Raw genomic sequence first — 22,126 nt, forward strand, 5'->3', positions numbered from 1 at the left:
TTAACACATTTGCCATCTCAAGTATGAAGTAGATGCTGTACATGTGAGAAAAAGATTAGAGTTTTGTCTACAAAAGTCTTTAGATCCAACAGTTTCATGGTTACAGTGGACTTAGGTTGGTCAAAAAGATAGGTTGAGGTCACTAAAAACCAGGACATATCTGACCCATATGGAGGTCTACAGCCTTATTACAAACATGAGTTCCCTAATATTAGGTACAAGGATGCCTGAAGGCCTGAACCTCTGATTCCAGCCAGACCCCATTACCTAAATCCAGACATTTTTAGTCATTTCTATGGAATGGGAAATAATATGCTGATCCGGGAATAAAGCATCCAAATCGGCAAACTTCCTCCCTCCTCCTGGAAGAGTGGAATGATGGGGTTGGATTTGGGAGATGCTACGTCTAAAATAGCATCCACTTACGCCATGCTTTCAAGCAGGTGGTAAAGGTGTGAGGACAATTTGTTGATGCCCACGGTGTGGGTGGACGGTGGGAGAAGGGAAAACGGAGCAGGCAAGGGGAGAGCTGGTGGGAGCATTTGCAGCTCCTCACATAGTGCAAACAGGGGCCAGCTTCAGTTAGCAAAGATCAAGGGTCCAAAGTCCTCTTCTTGTCATTTCAAATCCCCTAAGTATTGTGCGGGTGTTCACTCCAACAGGGTTTAGACCTTTAATACCCCAATTTTACAACTGTCTAGAATAAAGGGCTTTCTCAAGGCTTTAAAACAGCAAAGTTAGTCTTCACATCCTCAGTCAAAATTTATGTATCTGTATGTCTGGGTGTATTCGGTGTTGTCAACGAAGGGGCTTTAAAATCGTAGGGGGATTTAACCCGGGCATGCAAATGCATACCGAAATGTAACTAAATATTTACTGAGGATGTGAAGAGACTAACATCGGTTGTTTTAAAGCCTTGATAAAGCTCCAGGCATATCAGCATGATGGGGTGAAAGGGGAGTTGGTTGTTCCTCAAATTACATCGCACATCAAACCATCTACCTTCTAATAAAGAATGGAAGTTACTCCAAATGGATACGACTTTGATTCATTATTTCGTGGGAAAACACTCCTACTTTATCCTGAACAGGGGCCAGGTGCAGTGTCTGCCTGCATCACAGCACATGGGTCGGGGATCCAGTGTCTCCAGACCCAGACATACAAGCTCTGGAGTTTGCAGCAAGGCCTTTTGGTTTCCTGAGACACCAGGCACGTTGGAATAGATACCGCTCTGGGCCACTTGTAATGTGGGACATAGTAATGAAGTAGGCAAAAATAACGGGGACAACATATATCAAAGTCATCAACGAGGACACTACAGAAATAGCCATATCAGCCAGGTTCAGTTAAATAGATACACAAATTATTTAATATTCTGCATGCAATTTACCTGTGATACTCGTATCCACCGTTACTGAATGCAAGATATTCTCCAGTTCCTAATCTCTCTAGTATGAATTTGGATAAAAGAATGTGATCATCATCATACCCAAGCATCTAATCTCAGAATTAGCCATGGCTCAGCCCCAAACATTGTACTTCTTGATAAGGATAGCTCGTGCATGGGCCACTACAATAAGCACTTTTAGCATGCCATATGGGATTACTACACTGGTACCTAGAGTTGCGTCAAAGGATGAAAATGTAGCAAATACCCTGGTTACTGAGGATTTCTACTGTATGCTGATGAGCAACAATTAAGTGCAGCTGTATGGATAAAGATTCAGCAAACTTGTAGGGGCAAACAAGTATACCACATTGCTATGGAACATATTACATTTTGGCAAAACCCACCCATTAATCTTGTTTGAAGGAATCCTCAGCTTAACAAGCCTGTCCTATCCCACGCATCTCAGGGTGTATTGTCCAGATTTCTGGTGGCAGATATGATGCTAGAATCCGGACCATGTATTGCTCTGAAGATCATCAGTACCACCTAAAAACACACAGGCATCTATTGTCAGTGTAGGTAGAAATGGTTTGGTGTAAATTGCCTGATTCCCTAATCAAAACAAGCATTTGCAATGCAATAGGTCTCGCATTTATAAGAGTTTGAGCTATTGGCATTGTAAAATTACAATGCCTTTTATTCATGTTTTGGTTTTAAAACAAATAAAAAGGCATTGTCATTTACAATGTCAGTAGCATAAACTCGCATAAAAGCAGTGTGTGGAGTGCAGCAGTGTGTGGCGTGCAGCAGTGTGCGGCGTGCAGGAGTGTGCAGCGGCGTGCGGCGTGCAGCGGCGTGCGGCAGTGTGCGGCATGCAGCAGTGTCGTGCAGCATGCAGCAGTGAGTAATGCAGCAGTGTGCGGCATGCAGCAGTGTGCGGCGTGCAGCAGTGTGCGGCGTGCAGCAGTGTGCGGCGTGCAGCAGTGTGCGGCGTGCAGCAGTGTGCGGCGTGCAGCAGTGTGAGGCGTGCAGCAGTGTGTGGCGTGCAGCAGTGTGAGGCGTGCAGCAGTGTGAGGCGTGCAGCAGTGTGAGGCGTGCAGCAGTGTGAGGCGTGCAGCAGTGTGAGGCGTGCAGCAGTGTTTCGTGTAGCAGTGTAAGGCGTGCAGCAGTGTGCGGCGTGCAGCAGTATGCGGCGTGCAGCAGTGTGTAATGCAGCAGTGTGCGGCGTGCGGCAGTGTGCGGCGTGCGGCAGTGTGCGGCAGTGTGCGGCAGTGTGCGGCGTGCGGCAGTGTGCGGCGTGCGGCAGTGTGTGGCGTGGTTTGTAAACAACAAGAAAAGCGGACATCAAAGGAAGGGTGGGAGGGAACGAGCATATGGGGTGTGAGTTATAACGAAAGTTAATTGTTGTAAGAGGGTATGCAGGAAGGGAGGCCGAGCGCGCGCTGGCGAAAGCAGTCTGCTGCTTTCAAGTCAGATGCCAGATGCCAGCTGCGCGCTTGAATGCCTCACATGCACTGGCCATAAACCGCATTCCTAAGGTCTTGTGCCCCTTAATAAATCTCTCTGCATGAGTGAGGCGGCGCACGCGCAGGAAGTAGCTAGTGGCAAATGGAATGCGCGTGGTTGTGCGCGTAACCGCCACCCGATCCGCCCGGGAAGCCTTTGGGAGCATTTTCTGAAGCCCCTACATAAGTCTCGCTGAGCGATCGCTTACGCGATAGCCAGGCGAGACCTAAAGAACAGCTAATCAGTCGTGGGATCCACCAGACGATGGTACTTTTCTATATATGGACGGTTTTCAGTCGTGTCAAAAAAGGTTTCCTAAGAACATAGTAATAAAATAATTAAGTCATTGCTGCTTCAGTACAGCAGAAAAAAAGTTTAACTTGGTGATGCAATATATGATGTAAGGCTTTTGCAACCAGCCAAGGTCTCTTGCAGGTCTACTGTCCTCCCACAGAGAAGGTGGAAGGTACTTATTTTTCATTGCTTTGCAGAGGTATGTCATTATAAACAAATCTGAGGGGTTAAGAAAACTAGTAAGGAGTCCCTCTAAAAAGACTGGCACATTAGAACACACTAATGTATCTGCTGCTAGACATAGTTAAACATGCACAGCAGACATGCTTTCCTTCCACTGAACATAGTTCCGGATGTATTTCTAGCAGAAGCACACAACAACGACTACCACCGTACGACCACATGTAAAATTATTCTCCAGAAAGAATTGGCAACCTATTAACAAAAGGCAGACTCAGACACTTTACCAACTGCCAAACGGGAACCATAAAACCTAGCTCAGCTTGATGTTCATGGTTCTTAGAAATGTTAGACCAGGGGTACTCATAGTACGGCCCGCGGGCCGCCAGCAACCCGGCAAGCCTTCCTTGGCGGCCCGCGGAGCTTGCAGACAATATACCTGTGTTCTTTTCTTTTTAAAAGTGTCAGCAAACACAGCCGTTGCAGCAGCCCGGACTCCGAGAGGGGGCCGGCAATTCCAGCGATAGTAAGAGTGGAGCTGCGGGGGCGCTAAGAGGTGAAATACAACAAAGGCTTGTTAGCAAGTGAATGGTCTTTTAAAGACCTGTGAAGTACTGGGGGCGGCTGTGTGTGTGCCTGGGCTGCCATACAGGTGGGGGGTGGGTGGTATATGCACTGCCAGCAGCAACCTGCCAGGCCAGTGAGTGCACAACACTTGCATCACCCTCTCTCTGCCTGCCATTGCCTCCATGCTTCTGAAAGGTAAGAACAAAACGTGCATTTGCGCTTCAAATGTCCGTTCCTGCAGCAGCACACTTCCAAGGCCCATACATGACAGTAACCCGATTCAAGGCCCCATTCTCACGATTGTTTTTTTAAAAGAATCTCCCACTTTGCTCTTCTGAAATGTTGGTATGTATGGTAATACAGTGATTAATAAATGAGCGCAACAGGAACCACCTGCACCAACAGACTACGCATTTTTCCATGGGTGCCACAGATAGAGACAGATAGAGGCAGGGACAGACAGATAGAGGCAGGGACAGACAGATAGAGGCAGGGACAGACAGATAGAGGCAGGGACAGACAGGGAGAGAGAGAGAGAGCGCGAGAGAGAGAGAGCGCGAGAGAGAGAGCGCGAGAGAGAGAGCGCGAGAGAGAGAGCGCGAGAGAGAGAGCGCGAGAGAGAGAGCGCGCGAGAGAGAGAGAGAGAGAGAGAGAGAGATGTGCATGCCGGTTCTGGTGGCTCAGTGGACGAAGGCATCCGCTGCAGGGGCCTGTGTTCAAGCTCATGGTCACAGTTTTTTTTTCTAGCCCCGCCTCCTCCCCCACTGACCCCGCCCCCACCGGTGCGGCCCTCGGCCACAAACCACACTCTAAATTTGGCCCCCGAGAGAAAGTTTGTGAGTACCCCTGTGTTAGACTATGGATGTCGGTCATCCGTGCAATAGATGACTGAATTATTCTTCATATTTGGATTTTATGGTCCATCTACATTTGTTTACCTTCCACATATGAGCATGCTTCCTGACACTGCTACAGCTTTAAAATATTGAGCTCCAGGCAGTGAACATTTGAGTTACCTTATCCACACACACAATATCAATCATTGCAGATGATGCAACTGAGCAATATTTGAACTGAACGTCACAACTCAGAGGTGGTTCCATTGGCAAATACGCAAGGGTTCTACTTCAATGTAACTTGCACATTCAACTGAACGTGGGCATGTGACCAGCAAGTTCGGATGCGTTTTCACAGCAGCAATATCTCCTCAATATCACCAAGTAGGTATTTTTCTCTTTAGAGCTAGAGTATATGAGGAGGGACTTAATCGAGGTAGATGATGGCTGGCAAAGGTAACAAGCATTAAAAATGCAATAGGTCTCGCCTTTTATTAAGTTAAAGCCATTTGTTTTGCTATACAATACCATTAGCAAAGCAAATGGCTTTAACTTAATCAAAGGCGAAACCTATTGCATTTTCAATGCTTGTTTTATTACCGTCGGTACTCAGCACTGGCAGGAACCGGCCCACTTAAACCCCTGCTGGGCCCCACTCTCCACCACTGTCTCGTACCCTCAATTTACCCGCTCCCTCTTACCTCTTGTTCTTCACCCCAGCCCTTTCCATCACTCTGTCCTCTCCATCACCACTCGTGTCATCTTACTGTTAGCGCTCTACTCTTCCGATCCTCTACACTCTTCCACTACGTTCTGTGTCTCTTCTCTCCCGTCTCAAACCGTTTTGCAACCAGTCCCAGCTCTCCTTCACCCAACAGTTTCTCTCCTCCGGTTCCATCTCCTTCTGCTCACCCCTCTTCCCTTTCCCCCACTCTGGCGCGCGTGTTCACCCCTCTACACAACCTGCCCCTTCTCTCCCACTCTTTTCCTGATGCAGTCGCTCCCACCCCAACGCAAATTCTCTCCAGCCTGCCGTTCTCCGTGCAGCCCCTAGCTCCACCTTGCTATTATCCCCTGCCTCCTTCGGTGTTCCGAGCCGTACTGCTCACCCTCCGTCCCCGATGCTGTAGACACCGCTTCATGTCATCCGCTTGTTTCTGCTGTATGACAAGCCGTGCTGCTCCCGCCCGTTCCGTGCAGGGATGATGGCTGCACAGTACGGTAATTCCTCCCCAGCAGAGGTCCCTTCAACTTAGGGAGCACATCACCCCAGCTGACAGCTCTCTGCGGGAAATAAACACTCAGGCGATGGGATCCCTTTTATTACCGACGGACTTCTTTTACAACAAGCATTGGCATAGCCAATAGGTCTCGCTTTTGGGACCTTATAAGTATTTAGTTATGCAACTGTTGCATGTCTAAACACTTATAAGGTCCCAAAGGCGAGACCTATTGGCTATGCCAATGCTTGTTTTGTTTTTGGTTGACGATGTCTGCAGGGGGAGCTGACGCTCACATATGTAAGGACTGTCACGGGTCAGTCTAAAACTTGGAGTAATAATGCTTTGCTGTTTTGTTTACCTGTATTTGCACAAGTATGGTTAACTTTCAGATTGTATTCACAAATCTGCATAATAATTTAGCCGTTCTTTCAGTAGCATAACGCGTTTGGCAAGCACCCAACACCGCACTACACCCGCCGCCACGGAGGGGTTGCACAGCTCCTCCCTACACATCTCTTCATTAAACAGTACTTTTTACAATCCGTGCCCTGGGGGACTTGCCAATAAATTCCTGCCAGTCTAGTGACTATCACAACACAGGTACATAAAAGGGCACTTCCCCCTGTTCTCAGGCTCCCGGGATTATAGCGCACAAAGAGACCACATCCTTCGTGGCATCGCTGGGGGAGGGCGGGCTCATAAGACCGGTGCCCAACCTGTACATGCCGTGGCCCTCCTTGTGCCCGCCCACCGGTGACAGTCGCAGCCAGCAAAAACAGGCAATGTCCTCTCAGCCTGGGGCCAGGCACATTCTTCCAGCTTACATTTCATATTTTACTTACTGTTGCATTCCCCAAGAATATTTATTTTGCCTGGATGTAGCGTTTCTGTCGATTTTCATGCAAAACATTACTCCTATGCGGCTGTGTAAGTTGAGGTTGTGAGTGAGTGGGCCACGGCAGAGAGCTGTGGTGTTCAGGCCAGACGCAGTGTGGATTTATCACAATGCCTGTCAATGGGTCATACCTGGATTCGTAGTACACACCCATCCAATCCTTGGCCTATCTATAAAGCACACAGAGCAATGCACAGTTGTGTCGATTGTAATTGTGATCACATGCAAATGTGCGTGAAGAAGATAAAAAATTGTCAAAATATTAGCAGGTTTCACCCTGCCAATATTTTGACAGTTTTGTATCTTCTTAGAGACAGTGCAGTGCATACAAGCGAGTGGGTGCAATAGGGTGGGGGGGAGGAGGGAGGGGAGGGGAGAGGGCGGGGGGGTTGAACTGAAGGTGATGCATGGAAGAACCTCCAAGACAGTGTGAGAGTGCTTAAGAGGAAAGGAATGAGGTGTGAGCTAGGCAGACAGTGTTTCAGTACGATATGAGGAGAAAAAAAGAGTGCAAATGTCTAACAAAGAGATTCCCCTTACAATTAAGCCTCGACACGCCAATGATCATACCAAGATTTTTTCTGAGCACACAGTTTCACAGGCGTCTCAAAACACCACGAGTCAAGCACTGCTAAAAATCAATAGAGCCATCGCACAGATGCTATTGGTGCAATCAGCCCTCGCGCTGCTGTCCAATTTGTAGCGCATGACAGGCATAGATAGGTAAGACGTGCTCTTTGCTCACTCGGCACGCGCCTGTCCGTCAGGATGCAGACAAGGGTGAGGGGGCAGAAAGAAACTGCTGACTCGGGGTTTGCCAAACGGCTTCAATAGCAACGACCGCAGCGCGCGCGGTAATTAACAACCATCTGCACATCTTGTCACGGGGCCAGATAGGCCATGCGTCATTAGGTGTCACTGAAGCGAAATGCTACGCAGCCCTGTGATGGTTGGAGGTAAGCACATTAAAAATACAATAGATCGCCGTCACCATGCAATTGCACTTGGTAATATTAATACAGAACTCTCCAGTTAAACATTCAGTGCTGCTGAGCACTTTAAAAACAGCAAATAATCACGTTCGTCCTGCTTGGTGGAGGGGGGATAGCGAGATGAAAAGGTGGTGAAGTGAGATGAAAGGGTCAGGGAGCAAGATGAAGCAGCGGTGGGGCGTGTGGATTGATCGAGTTTACGCCGGGAGTTTTAAAAGCGGCCATATGCATCCCTGCTTAGAGGTGCTTGTGTTGTAACTTTCGCGGCCGCTTTGATGTTCTCAGTGGCCGCGCGGCTCACTGAGAACATCAAAGCGGCCGCGAAATGATCAGGCAGGCTGCCAAATGGTGCCTGAAAGCACTGGTTTGCACTTCCAAATCCCCCTTTTACAAAAGCTCTCGCGGGAGCAGCGCTAAAGCGCTGGCTCAGGAGAGACCTAAAAATAGTAACTTTTTTTATACCCACCAGAATTTACCCGAATATAGATTCACTGTATGCTAATTTCAATCGTACACAGGGGCGCAACTAGAGCCAAATTTTTGGGGGGGGGGCAAGGAGGGGGCGCTAAGAAAAAATTTCTGGGGGGGGCTGACTCTTCCGGCAATAGTTAGAGTGGAGATGCAGGGGCCCTAGAAGGGGTGGAAAACAACAAAGCCTCATTTACAAGCGAATGGTCTTTTAAAGACCTGTGAAGTACTCGGGTGCGGCTGAGTGTGTGCCTGGGAAGCTGTCTAAGCCCGGGCTGCACACACACGCCAGGGGGGAGGGAGAGGATGCCGATGATCTTTGATCCCAATGGGCATTGCGCGCCTGATTGTACATATATAGTTCCCAGAACTATATTGTATCCTGCTTCTTGGGGCTACCAATGTTACTAAGATAAGAGGGAGTTGACAAACTGATTAGCTCAAGATTACACATTGCTTGGATGCGGATACGCTGAAAATAATTTAGCTTTTCGCTTTCCACCGCCGTCTTCACACTCGTCACCACCACATGATATCAGATGCGAATATCAACTGGACAGCACTTCTCCTATCGATACTGTGAGGATGAAGGTGAAGTCACCGAAAGAATGCCAGAGCAGTGTCGAGCTTTAAAGGCCCGGCGCGGATTTTCCTAGCAATTTTTTCAACCTACTGTACTATCTGAGAACCTCTCTTTTGCGAGAGGCGCCCCAAAATTATAGCATTGTAATGATTTAACTTTTTCATGAATTTAATCTGTATTAATGTCCATTTCAATGTAAGAATACTGATGCCACGGAGAGCGGACATAGCAAATTGAATGCTGGGAAAATGGCCTAATTTGGACAGAAGTGAGAGATCAAGGTAGAGACGGCTTGAATGTCAGGGAGGGGTACCCGAATTTAAGAAAGTGCCAGAGGTGAAAAATATGTTAGATGCAGGTATCACAGGGTTGGGGGACTTCCGAGCCTTTCACAATCTCTTGTCAAGACAGAGCCAGGGCCGCCGTGGGGGTCCCATCAGGATTCAGTCTGTCGGCATTGCCAATAGTTCTTTCTAAACGCTGCAGAGCAACCAGGGAGTATCTCAAGTCTTTTTTGCCCTTTTCGCCTTTTTTTAAACAAGGAATAAGAATAGTTGATACTTCTGGCGCCCGATACACTATAAGAAAATATAAACCAGTGGTGCTACATGTCTTTTGCTGTTTTTTAGCACTGTAAATACATGCTTGAGTACACTAACGGGCAGCAAGGATCTGCGAGCAGCACCAGCCAACGGCAGCCAGGGAACGTGCGTGGCAACAACCGGCAACCAGGAACAGTGCACAGTACTATAAACCAGCAAGCCTCCATGTACGGAACCAAATAAACAACCAAGCACTGTGTAGGATTCAAACCGGCAACCGCATATAGCCCAAAGAAGCAACCAAGCACAGTGCGCAGCTCAAGCACGTAAACAGGTTCTGTGCATTGCATACACAGGCAACCAAGTTGTGTAGCTACCCATACATGCAACCAATAATCAACAGGTCATCACACACCTTGTTCACCAACAAACACACTGTGTAACCGGCCACTAATTGCGCACAGCGCCAACAAGAAAGGACTGTGCACAGAGCCACCAGGCAGCTAAACGCTGTGTAAACCCCCGACAGAGAACACATTATAGTGGCGAGCACACATTCATCTGGCATCGTGCTTAACACCAGCGAGCAGGGAGGTGCGCGTACAGCTTTAAAAAATATGGATGCACAATGCCAGCAAAAAAAAGAAAAACAGAAATAAAAAGCGCGTCAGCCATTGTTGAAGGCAACCCTCAGTGTAATGATTGCCTCAGGTGCAATCATTACACTGTGTTTTGCATCATCCATGACGCAAAACGACGCGCACCAATCTAAATTGTAGGCGGAGCAGCGTCACGACTTTTGGAATCGTATTGATTCCAAGAAGCCCGAGGGCTTCTTGGGAAGTTTTAGCGGCTAAGACTGGTAGCTCCATCTACAGATTTAAATATCTCCAGCTGGTTTCTTGGTTCGCAGCCAATTCACAGGAGATCAGGGGTGCATGGGAATTTCAGTCAGAAAAGCAGGATGGGTCTCCTAAGGACGAGGAGGTCGCTCTGTGGTACCGATGCGGAGGATTGGAAATCGAAGTCGCCGTACTCTGTTTGGGAAGAAGTCATTCAGGGGACTGAGCTTCAAACAGTGTGGCAAAACTACTGTACTCAATGGTAAAGCCAGCTAATCTTAAGAGTAACCTCTTCTTTACGATCAATAGATTATATTGGACCCCTCAAAAGATAGCAAAGTTTGCACAAGAGCCGACGCCCAGATGTCGTAGATGTGGTAGAGCTGATGACCAACACATCTTTTTCACGTGTCCAAAGGTAAAGGCTTACAGTCAGGATGTGGAGAATGTGGTTAACAACATCTTTGAGTTAAATAGAACGCTAAGCCTAACGTTGGTCTTAATGGGAGTGGAAACCTGCTCTAGCCAACCTCTGACTAGAACGCAGAGGGCTCTGTTGTTTTATCTGATGCTTTTAGTCAGGAGAGAGATCTATAACCATTGGATGGATCTGCTACCTACCAGAGTGGCGGACTGGTTTCAAGTTTTAAGTCGAAACTGCCAAATGGATACGGATTGTAGACCCGGTGAGGCCGATTTCCAAAGTTGGAGTGGCAGGAGGGTTATGACAACAACTCAATGATTGGTCCTATGATTGCACCTGGGTGCAGCCAGAAACCGGGTAACTGGTTTGACTGGTGTGGCGAGGGCCAGTGAAAGCAACAACATTAACTGTTGCATGGTTAAACACTTATAAGGTCCCAAAGGCGAGACCTATTGGCTATGCCAATGCTTGTTTCCTCTTCCCCTTGGTCACCTGACAAGGCTGCGAGGAATGCGAGCAATGCTACCCAGACACAAATCTTTTGACATTAAAAATGGACTACATAGTAAAAAGTGGAAATTAAGGTAGGCCCAACACATTCCAAATACATATCTAAAGCAAAATTATCGAACAGCACACTTCTCTTAATATGTTCGAAAATGCTGATGAAAATAAAAAGATACATTTGTGGGCTAGCGTAGTAAGACGTGTATTATTATTTAAATCATTGTCTACTCTAGCGTTGAATCACAAAGTACGCATTTCAAAATGGCCGCACAGCAGCTTCAAAGCTATGGCCTTTCTCATCAAACATGAGGACCATGTTGTAATGTATAAACCCTTTCATTATTGATTGGGGGAAATCAAAAGTTTGAATTCGTTCGATAGGCATTCTGAAATCTTTTCTAAACACAAATTATTCATAATTATAGTTTGCGCATTATTTTTGTTTTTCAATTGAAAGAGCATATTTGTATACTTTATTCGTAATACTAGGCGACGTGCAGTTCTCAAATATTTATGCAATTTACTGTTTCTGATGTAGATCAGGAAACGTGTTTTTTTTTTAGTAAGGAGCTCTCTTAAAAAACAACCTTCTGAAAAGCAAGCGTACTATTTAGCTCTAGGCGACCGTAGACTCGTTGGATGTATTTTTAATCACCTTAAAACAAACATCGCGGCCATTTCTGAATGGGAACATCATCTTTTTTCGAGAAAGAAAAAATAACAATTATGCCTTTTACAGTACAAGAAAGAAGCTCATCTCGGGCTAAAAAGGAAACGCTAACGGTAAATAAGCAAAACCAAAAAAGGAAAAGAGTATCCAAGGAAACGTAAGAGGAACTGCACTAGGTACAGTACAGGAGCAGAAGGGTGAAGATAAAGATCACAATAATTTTACTGGAGCACAGTAAGGAAGGACAGGGTATCAGTAATGGTGCCGCAGACGAGAGAGCTAAGAAGCTCATCTCTGCAGGCGGCCAAGTGTAGTGAAAGCGACTTGGGCTGAGCGGGTGCCCGTGCCTCTTGCTGCCTCACTCCAAGCACATGGAAAGGGAGGGGATGGGTGTGGGAAACGCCGAGTTTGTTTTCGGAGGGTAGAGGAGGGCTCCAAACGTGAAGCGGGAGGGATATACCTAAAAGTACTAATGAAGTACATGAAATTAAGTGATCTAAAATAAAAAGAGTGCAATGCACTGAGATGTATATACAGCGCTGTGAATCATATCCCGCATTGTACGTTAGGCTGCACAGGATTGTGAAAGTGCAATTCAAAACACACAGTTTCACTGCAAGTTACGAGAACAGAAGTTTTGTCGGCATCCAATGCAATCAAGCATGAATGGCGTGAAGCGAGCGCTGCAAGAGGCTCGGAGGTAGTAGCCGCCATTTTGCGGGAACACCAGCTGAAATGAAGCAAACAAGTATTTAAAATGAATGCTGCTCTCGGAGGGAGAGGTTATGGTTCAGCGGTGAGAGCTGAGGACCACTGTTCGAGCCTTGTTGTCGGCTCAACATACGCAATTATTAGCAAATACTTGATCTTAACAAGAAAATTGTGTGCGCGCGCTTGCCTTGAAGTACAGGAATTACAAATAAACGGACACAATTATTAGCAAATACAAAAAATATACGTGCGCACGCTTGCCTTGAAGTACGGGAAACACACAAAGTCTGTCAATATTAGCGCTCAAAAAAAATTAAGCTGACGAGGGAGTGGGAGGGTTTAGGGGAGGGGATTTACGGGAGGGGAGAGTGAGAGCAGAGAGAGAGGGGGTGTGGAGAAGCATTGTAAGACAATGAGCCATTACAAAAGCTAGATGGCTCATGTGCACGTTCACGCGCGCGTTCCCGCAGGCTGGAGGCCGAGAAAAGCCTTTGGTTGCACTTTTAAAAGCCAGTTACTAAATGTCTCTACGTGCAACGCATGCGCTGGCTCAGGCGAAACCTAAAAATGAGCATATCTTGCACACAAGGTGCTAAGGTGATATGAGGACAAAAAAAAAACAGAAGCGTTATCAAGCGCTCAAGTAATGGACAAAAAATTAGATTTGATCAAGATAAATGTGGCACTCAACAGATCTTGGAATTTGTCAACTGTAATGACAATCCATTTGATGTCCCAAAAACCTGACAGTAAAGTTCAAAACATCACCTCAACCATTAGGGTCTTCCTGGAAATGTACCTGCATACACTAAGGGCATCATTACGATGACGGGAGGACGTGCAGTCTCGGGACCAACCGACCTCTGGTCCCGAAACACTGCAATTACAATGCGAACGTACAGAGTGCGGTGGCAAGCTCCAATTTCTCTATGGGTCAATGGGAGCTTGTGCAGCAGTCGGAAACCCATGGAGAAATCGGAGCTTTTGTTAATGCCTGCACCATGTGCCAGGCACATGGTACAGGGATAAACAGGGGGGGGGGGGGGGGGGGGGGGGCACGGCATGAAAATCCCTTTGGAAACCAACATCATAATCCTGACGGTAGAAACGACATCCATGGGGGATTATGAAAAGTTTCAGACTTGAGCCCGTCGGAAACCAGTCTGAAAGACCAGCCGGTTTACACTCCGAACGCCTACATTGTAATTGGGCGGTCGAACTGTAAACTTACCATGTCAGTCGAGGCTTACCGACCGACATCGCAATCAGCCCCTAAATTTTAACGAATAATAGCATCCAGTTTTCAGGGAAAGTTGCATAAACAAAATCTGTTTTAACTACATTAGTACCTCTCCAAACCTTCAAAAGCTTAACAGTGTGGAGTAAAAATACATCTACATCAAGAAACTGCACAATTTTAACAGGTTAATAAGTCTAGTCGTAGTCAGTGAATATGAACACTCAAACTAGTTTGAGAGAAGTACAAAGGCTTACATTACCCAGCAAAATGTCCACAAATTTGAAACTGTCCCACTTAAAGTTGAGAAACACTTCAAATAAATTATCAATTCTTTTAGTTCCTTATCTGTCCTCATACCAAAAGAGGTATCATACTAGTAAGAGACTACTTACAACATATGACTTGGGATGAAATATCTGTAATGCACTTCAATACCATCATATAAACCAAACTAGATCAATAACTAACATAAAATGGCAAAATAAATCTAGAATTACAATTAGCAGCAGGGAATTTCAGTGGAAATAAATATCAGCAAATAAAGTCAAGAAAGAGGTAGACTGGAAACTGGGCCTCAAAGAGTGAAGTAACACGTAGCACATATGAGGCCTGAGGTCTTTTACTGTGTCGGGTCTAGTAATATCACATCTTGGTTATTGCAAGTAATTCAGTAGGACAGGAACATACAAGGGAGATAGGCAGGCCAGTAGATTACAGACGCAGATTTAAAATTAAATAAATGATTATCTCATTTAGTTTAAGAGTTGCAACTGGTATCAGATCAGAAATCAAACTGATATCAGGGTATCTGCGATTGAGACAAAGCCAGGACTTATCCACCTTCTTTTCGGACAAGAAATTCTATGAAGTGGTGAGCATTTCATATACAGTTTAGTCATTTCTCATAAGGATATGTGCTCTGTGCATACTATTGTAGTTCCAAAACCTTCAATATAAGTTGGTAATACAGATATTTGAAGGAGGAGTAAAAGCAATGAATTTGCCCAAAGTGCCCCCTACAACATACCATCGGCTGGCCTGGAGTAACAGGTTTTGCCTCCCCATCGCTGCCTGATGAAATGTCATCTGCATCTCCAAACAAATCTGCAGCATCTTTATCTGAGGAAAAACATACACATAGAAGTATATATCCCACAAACAGCAGTCTGGTAGTGAAACTAGTTGATTTATAAACAGGTTAGTTAGTTATAGTTCCTTTACAAAATAAGAAAATATTCTTGAACACTCCAGGAGACCCCATGCAATTCAAAACCAATGTTCAGATGAGATACTAAAATTATGGGAGCACATATAAAAAAGTAGCAAACTTGCAGACACATTTAGAGGTGCTCCCCAAGAAGGTTGTGCTGTATAGGTACCAAGGCCACTGGTACAATGGTGCTCAAAAATGACCTGATAAGTGGAGCTGTGCTGAAACTAAAGGGTTCTTTAAGAAACACAAAGTTACACGGTAACGAAGTCTGTCCTAGAAGTCCGCTGCGGAGTGCCCTTTACTAGATACAGCAGGTAAATTAAAACAACAAACATTTAATACTCTAAAAGAATAAACTGCCTTGTATCAATGTTGAATACCTTTGTTCACTTCAGCGTCGCTATCCATATCAGAGTCTGATGCAATTACTTTCTTAGGCTTGTGTCGACCAATTTCATCCTCGCTGTCACTGCCTCCAGCAGACACTATTATAAATAAAAGGTAAGTTTATAAGTTAAATTAAAATATTGCACAATGTAATTACTTGTTTGTTATCTAGTACACAACGTTCACAGATGAGGATTGTTGTACATATTAATTTTGTATTTGCTACAAAAACCTAAATCTGTGAAAATTCAGGGGAACAGCAGATCATAGAGAAACCATGTATTGCTATGTGCAGTGCAGAGAACCGTCCCATCATACCATGCAGAAGAAATGAGAGGCAGTCCAGCCATCTCATGGATGAAAAATAAGAGCTGATCTTGGAAACTATAAAAAAGGCTTCCATATAATGAATGTCAGAAGCAGTTTACTGGACTTGGACTCTCAAAAACAGAAGCCCAATGTAATAAAGCATGCTGCTCTCTGGCATGATTTAGAATCACCACTAAGTCACACACACTGCTGTGTGAACACCCCCCACAACAGTTCAGAGCCGGACTCCCAAGATGATACACTTTAATCATAAGCAAGCATTACAACACACCTCACATCAATAATAATCAGCTAATGCAATAAATAAACAAACGTACACAAGGTTACACAGACAGAGAACAACATAAAAAGCAAACAATGATACCCAGGGAACGCCAACCTAAGGAAAAAACTCACCACTTACAGTAGAAAAAATGTTTCATCCACTGGCTGGTAATGGGCAGGAGTAAAGAGGAGAAAGACGATAAACTAATTCTAATTTTAAGCATTTTAGAAAGAAATGTCTCGCTGTATAATGTTCGAAATTTGTACCTAAGGAGGCAGCATACCTAGGTCATGAAATTAGCTCCTCAAAGATAAGATGAGATCATTTGTAGGTTTTGCAGAATCTTACACTAAACATGTCAAGGGATTTTCTGAAGAGACTTATTACATCAGACAATTACTTAAGTACAAGACTATGTCAGGAAGATTTTTGAAAAATTACAAATGACTGTTATGGACCATTTTTACAGGGTTCTTGCCAAATAAATAAGCAATAAAGTAATTGGTGCAACAGTGTTGTCACAATGTGGTGGGAATGGAAAATAGGGTATTGTCTCATTTGTCTCACATGTTTTATCACCTATGGAGGAGAAATACTCTGTAATCAAACGTGAAGCACTGGCTTGTGTATGGGCAATTACATATTTCATAGAAGTCATTAGTGTAAGCCTTTCCAGTTGCGGTATGATCATAAACCTTTGATGAAATTTCTTACAATTTATGGTATCCATCATCTAGAATTGCGAGATTTTCAATTGCATTGAAGGTGGAATATGCTCCTATCATGCGAACTGGAAATGATGATTTTCTTTAAAGAATGTCTACAATTGACTATGTGTGACACTAATGAATGGGAGGAATGTCAAATTACTTTGCTTTCTGACAAAAGTTATTCTGGCTATTTTAAAAGACTAAAATAAATTTGAAAGTGAGAATGAGGACATTATGAATGAAGTTCAGGGCTATGTGATGAATGGGTGGCCAATGAGAAGTAATATTATGTCCGATGTGTTACCTTCCTGGGAAGGAAGGCCTGAATTGTGTATTGAAGATTTGCTTGTGATCGTTCCTCAAGGAGTCTTAAGTGAAATAATGGCATAAAGGCCATTTAGGATTAGTGAAGACCAAACAAAGTACAAATAATTTGTACTCGTAGCCTTCAACAGATTAATTATAGACTGCAATTCTTTCTTTATCAATATCCCCCCAAACCTTTCAGTTACTGCGGCTGACAACTTCAAACACAGACTGATAAAACAACACCATGAAACACTCAATGTGGATACATATCATAGCTCCTCCGGAGTCTTCTACACTACCCGCATGTGAAATGGAATACAACACTAATGAACTACCTTCATACATTCAAAACCACTAACATCCCACACAACCACAAACTAACAATCTCTAACTCTCCTACCTTCAAAGGCAATGCCACTATCACAATCTACAGAAATGAAGATAGTCATGATACAAGCAAATGACGCCAACCTACGTTCTTTTGAATCCATATTCCCAGCACTGCAGAATACCATCTCCCATTCACACAACTCACCCTCCCCTGGCCAACATCCCCCACAGGTTACCACACAAACAAAAACCCTCACAAGCCACTCTACCAACTATAACTCTACCCCTTCCCTCACCACACTTTGTACCCTTGCCTTCCCCTCATGAACCCTGGTACCTCTAACTCACTGTACTATACCACTACACCTCGCTCGCACATTAAGGACTTTTCATCCAGGCACAACACAGTTACCAGTTCAGCTCAGAGTTACACGATTAGTCTTACTCCCCAACCATACAATCCCACCAACAAAACTCCACCCAACTAACCCAGCCTCCAATCCCTTTCCCCCCAGGCCTCTCTGATCGACAACCCACTGGTGCATGCACAAAATTCTCGCAACTTGCCATTAACGAACACCAATATGTTGACGGAAACAATACAAGGGTGTCCACACCACTCGCCCGCCATACACATCACTAATAATAAAGAAACAAATGACACCTTGAAGCACACACCTACTGACATACACTCCCCCACTCGGGACTGCCTCGTTCTGGACAGTATGCAACTAAACTTTCCCACCCCTTTTTCATTAAATGAAGTGTCCATGACCACTCTAAATGAGGGACTAACTCTCATGGAAAACCAACTTAAGGAAATAATACAGGGTATAAACAATATCCTACTGAACCTCAACACACATCCAGAGCATGCCCAGCGCCTACACATCCCCCCTCTTGCATCAACAGTCAACATCCAAGACGACCCACGACACAACCGCACAGCTGGAACAGAACGCCTCTTAACCAAGCTCAGAGGCCGATAAGAACGAGCCCTATGATGTCTTTAAGTGAGGCAACGGATCTTGCCAAATCATGACTTGTCGGCAAACAGAGTCAACACATTAACACCAACAACCTCCTGAGCCCTCACCAATCGGACTTCAGAAACGGATGCAGCACGGAAACAGCTACCCTGACATAGTAGATGACTTGCACAAATCCCTTGATGCAGACAGATGCTGCCTGCTCATACTCCTAGACCTATCGGCGGCCCTTGACACTGTCGACCACAAGCTTCTCTTAAACTCTCTTAAAACAAGCATTTGCAATGCAATAGGTCTCGCATTCACGCGAGTATGAGCTATTGACATTGTAAATGACAATGCCTTTTATTAATGTTTTGGGTTTAAAAACGTAAATAAAAGGCATTGCCATTTCAATACTAATAGCTTAAACTCTCGCAAATGCGAGACCTATTGCATTGCAAATGCTTGTTTATAAACTGTGTAAACCAGCCCCACTGCTGGCTGGATATTCTCAAGGGCTGGGCCACGACCCCTCACTCATGCACACAAAAGGAATGTAAACAGCTGTAACAGAGATGGACAGACCATGCTGGGGGAAAATAAGGACTGGTGGTCCTACGTGTCCTTCTCACCCCCGCTTGTTCCCTTATCACAGGAAGACTGGGTGCCATACGCGGAAACATCGACCCCGACACACATTGAAGGTGCGGAGCCCTTTAACTGGGCCGACTTTACAACGGGAGAAACGCCCACAAGTGACGTCACGGAGCAGGGATCGTCAAAAGTCCACGAGACCTGGAAGTTGGCGAACGGCGATTCCCGGAGGAGCGGAGCAGGAGAGCAGAGCGGACGAGAGGAACTGAGCAGCGGGCTGGACCGAAGACCCTGGACATCGGACGAGGAAGAACAAGGACGAGCCGGAGAGAGAGAGAGTACGGACGGCGAGGAGGTCCGTGACCCCGCGAAGCGCCCCGCCACGTTCCCAGGGGAGGAGCGTGGCTAGGACAGGTACGGGACCGCATAGCAGGCTGGATGGGAAGGAGTGAGAGTGCACCTCCTTAACTTGTGTTGCGCCTGATATCGTGCCTTACGTCCCTGTTTTTGTTTTGGGTTTCTCCCGATCCTCATTTGTTTATAATCGATCCCTCACATGGTTTTGAACTCACTGACAGCACGCGGAGGGAACAGGAGGGGAGGGCTGGGTCACGACTGCACCACTAGGGGAATCCTCACTCCCGGTCCCAGGGTCAGGAAGTGTTGGGCTGAAAGCGTCCCACTGACAATACCTGGTCTTTCCTTCATTTTGGGGCCCGTCCACGTACCTCGGGAGACCTCCGAGCCAGAAGACCTGGGGAGCAAGACCCACCGATGCAGACGACCCACAAGGCGGACGAAGTCCCTAAAGCCCTCACCACGGATAAAGCCGCATTTGCCCGTGAAAGACTAACTAGTAGACAAAAGAAACGCTATACCTCAATAAAACCCCGTTTAACAAGAACTGGTTCTCTGTCTGTCCCTGCGCCACCGTTACAACAGCAAAATAACCGTCCAGGCAATGTGTAAGGTTTGTGAACCACCGATCTTAAAGATTGGGACAAAAAATCATGACACAAGACTCCCTCGATGCTACAGGTTAAGCGTCATATACATATATGGATTGGGAGGATACTAGCGTATTAATCCCTGCAGACTCCACTCTCAGTAGCAGCTTACTTGCCAAGCATAAAAATCATACATTTGCTGTATGGGAGGGTCTCAGAGCAGCGCAACACGCATAAACAATCCAAGAGCCCCCCGCCATCTACCGGGGAGGCTTCGGTTTTATTGTGAGCCCCGGACAGCCCCTCTGTTTTCTTTGTGAAGCCGCTCATGCGTGCACGGAAAAAGGATGGGCTGAAGGAGAGTTTAGAGTGGTGTGATCTGCAGTTCGAAGATCCGTTTCATCAACAAACATATTTTTGCTGCTGAAAGTCTGCAGATTAAGCTGCAGATGAGTAATTATTTGGTAAATGAACACTTTTGTGGGAAACGGTGTGGCAGCGAAATCCCAGATTTCCAGTGGCCCTTCCTTTGTTAAACATAGAAGGTGCCCGAGGTGTTGTGCCCTCCACTATGAATGCCCCAACTTTTAAAAGTGCTGAGTGTGTCAAACAAGAACCCCCTCCGAAGTGTATTATGGCTGTGCTGTTCTGCGCGCTGTCAATGAGAGGGCGTGCAGTGGAATCCTGGTTTTAGTTAAGGCTTTTGGATAATATTTATACACAAAAGAAATCACACAAATCCGACTCATGCGAGTTAGTTGGATTCAAATCTTCACTCCTGTCCGTGAAACGTGTGCCCTGTGTGTGTTGTTTGTGTACTGTGCACATGTTGAATGTGTCAGTTGTGTTGTCTTTGAGTCAGTGGTGTAACGCAAAATGATGCCACCGCAGAATGTGATGATGGGCCAGAGACTCCCATAGCTCACGGAAATACATCGTTCTTGGTCTGAAAGGCCCCCCGGGAAGCTTTTGCCCCCTCCGAACTTCTGAAGCCTCCTCACCCCTGCTCTGTATGGGGTGCGTGTTTTGTCTGCATGTTGTGCTGGTGCCCTTGTGCGCGTGTATTTGTTGACCCTGTATGTAATGTGTGAGCCCCTGTGCCCATGTCTTTTATGTGTGCACAAGCGATGCTCCCTCTGAGACCACCTCATGGGAGGTTGTGTTCCCTATGTTGCTCTTGCCAGACACATGCGCCTAGCAAGGGCTCCAGGTCATGGTGCAAGGAAAGGCAGTGGGCTCTGTTATCTCCAGTTGGTTGGGGGGGGGGGGGGGGGGGTACACCCTGGTGCCACTAAACCTACTGCACTCTTTGTAGGTCCTGGAACAATGGAGAGAGGCTGGGAGACTCGCAGCGCCCACCCCAGACTAAGTCACACAGGAACGCGGGTGCCACCGGGCAGTGCCTGAAACTCGAGGGCACCCATCACTGGGGCCAAACTCCGAGCTCAATAGCGATATCGCATGTGTGTGACCACAGTGTACCCGCTCCATTTAATTTGTGAACAATAGTTTTAGAAACGCCGTTTAGAGGGAGAATTAAACAAGCAGGAAGTGGGATAAGGGAGGGGGTGGCAAATGGCGTGTACATTTCGCGGGCGCTTTGATGTTCGCAGTGGCCGCGCGGCTCACTGATAACATCAAAGAGCCCGCGAAATGTACACGCAGGCTGCCAAATGGTGCGCGCGCCCGGCACACATGCACTGTGTGAAAGTGATCGCGATCACATCAAAGCGGCCCGCGAAAGTGAAAGCAAACGGTGTGCAGGCTGCCAAATGGTGCGCGCGCCCGGCGCACATGCACTGTATTTGGAGGCCTGAAAGCACTCGTTTGCACTTCCAGATCCCCCATTTACAAAAGCTCTCGTGAGAGCAGCGCTAAAGCGCTGTCTCAGGCAAGACCTAAAAAGGATTGTGGTCCTACAATGGTTCACATCTTTTCTACAAAACCACTCACAACAAATAAAAATAAACCATTCAACCTCTGACACATTTGCTTTAACCCGGGGTGTCCCCCAAGGCTCAGTCCTCTCTCCTTCACTGATGAATATCTACATGGAGCCCCTCACCATCATAGTCAAACAAGCAAACATCCCCTTCCACCTCTACGCGGACGACACCCAGCTTTAGCTGGAAATTTCCACACTAGATGACATACACCGGCTAAATGCTACGCTCAAAGAAGTCCAACGCTGGTTATCTCA

At 46.1% G+C, this 22,126-nt stretch overlaps 1 protein-coding gene across 1 annotated transcript in view; it reads right to left on the bottom strand.

Annotated features, from left to right (window-relative positions):
- The window catches only part of LEO1 (LEO1 component of Paf1/RNA polymerase II complex), a 271,615-nt gene that overhangs the window by 185,627 nt on the left and 63,862 nt on the right, over positions 1–22,126 (bottom strand). Inside the window, exons 3-4 of the mRNA XM_085644182.1 lie at positions 15,464–15,568; positions 14,898–14,989 (exon numbers count right to left, since the gene is read on the bottom strand). Of these exons, the coding sequence (XP_085500308.1) occupies positions 14,898–14,989; positions 15,464–15,568 (197 nt within the window). The remainder of the gene's footprint in view (positions 1–14,897; positions 14,990–15,463; positions 15,569–22,126) is intronic.

This window comes from Triturus cristatus, chromosome 3_1 (genome assembly GCF_964204655.1).
Source record: "Triturus cristatus chromosome 3_1, aTriCri1.1, whole genome shotgun sequence".
Lineage (NCBI taxonomy): Eukaryota > Metazoa > Chordata > Amphibia > Caudata > Salamandridae > Triturus > Triturus cristatus.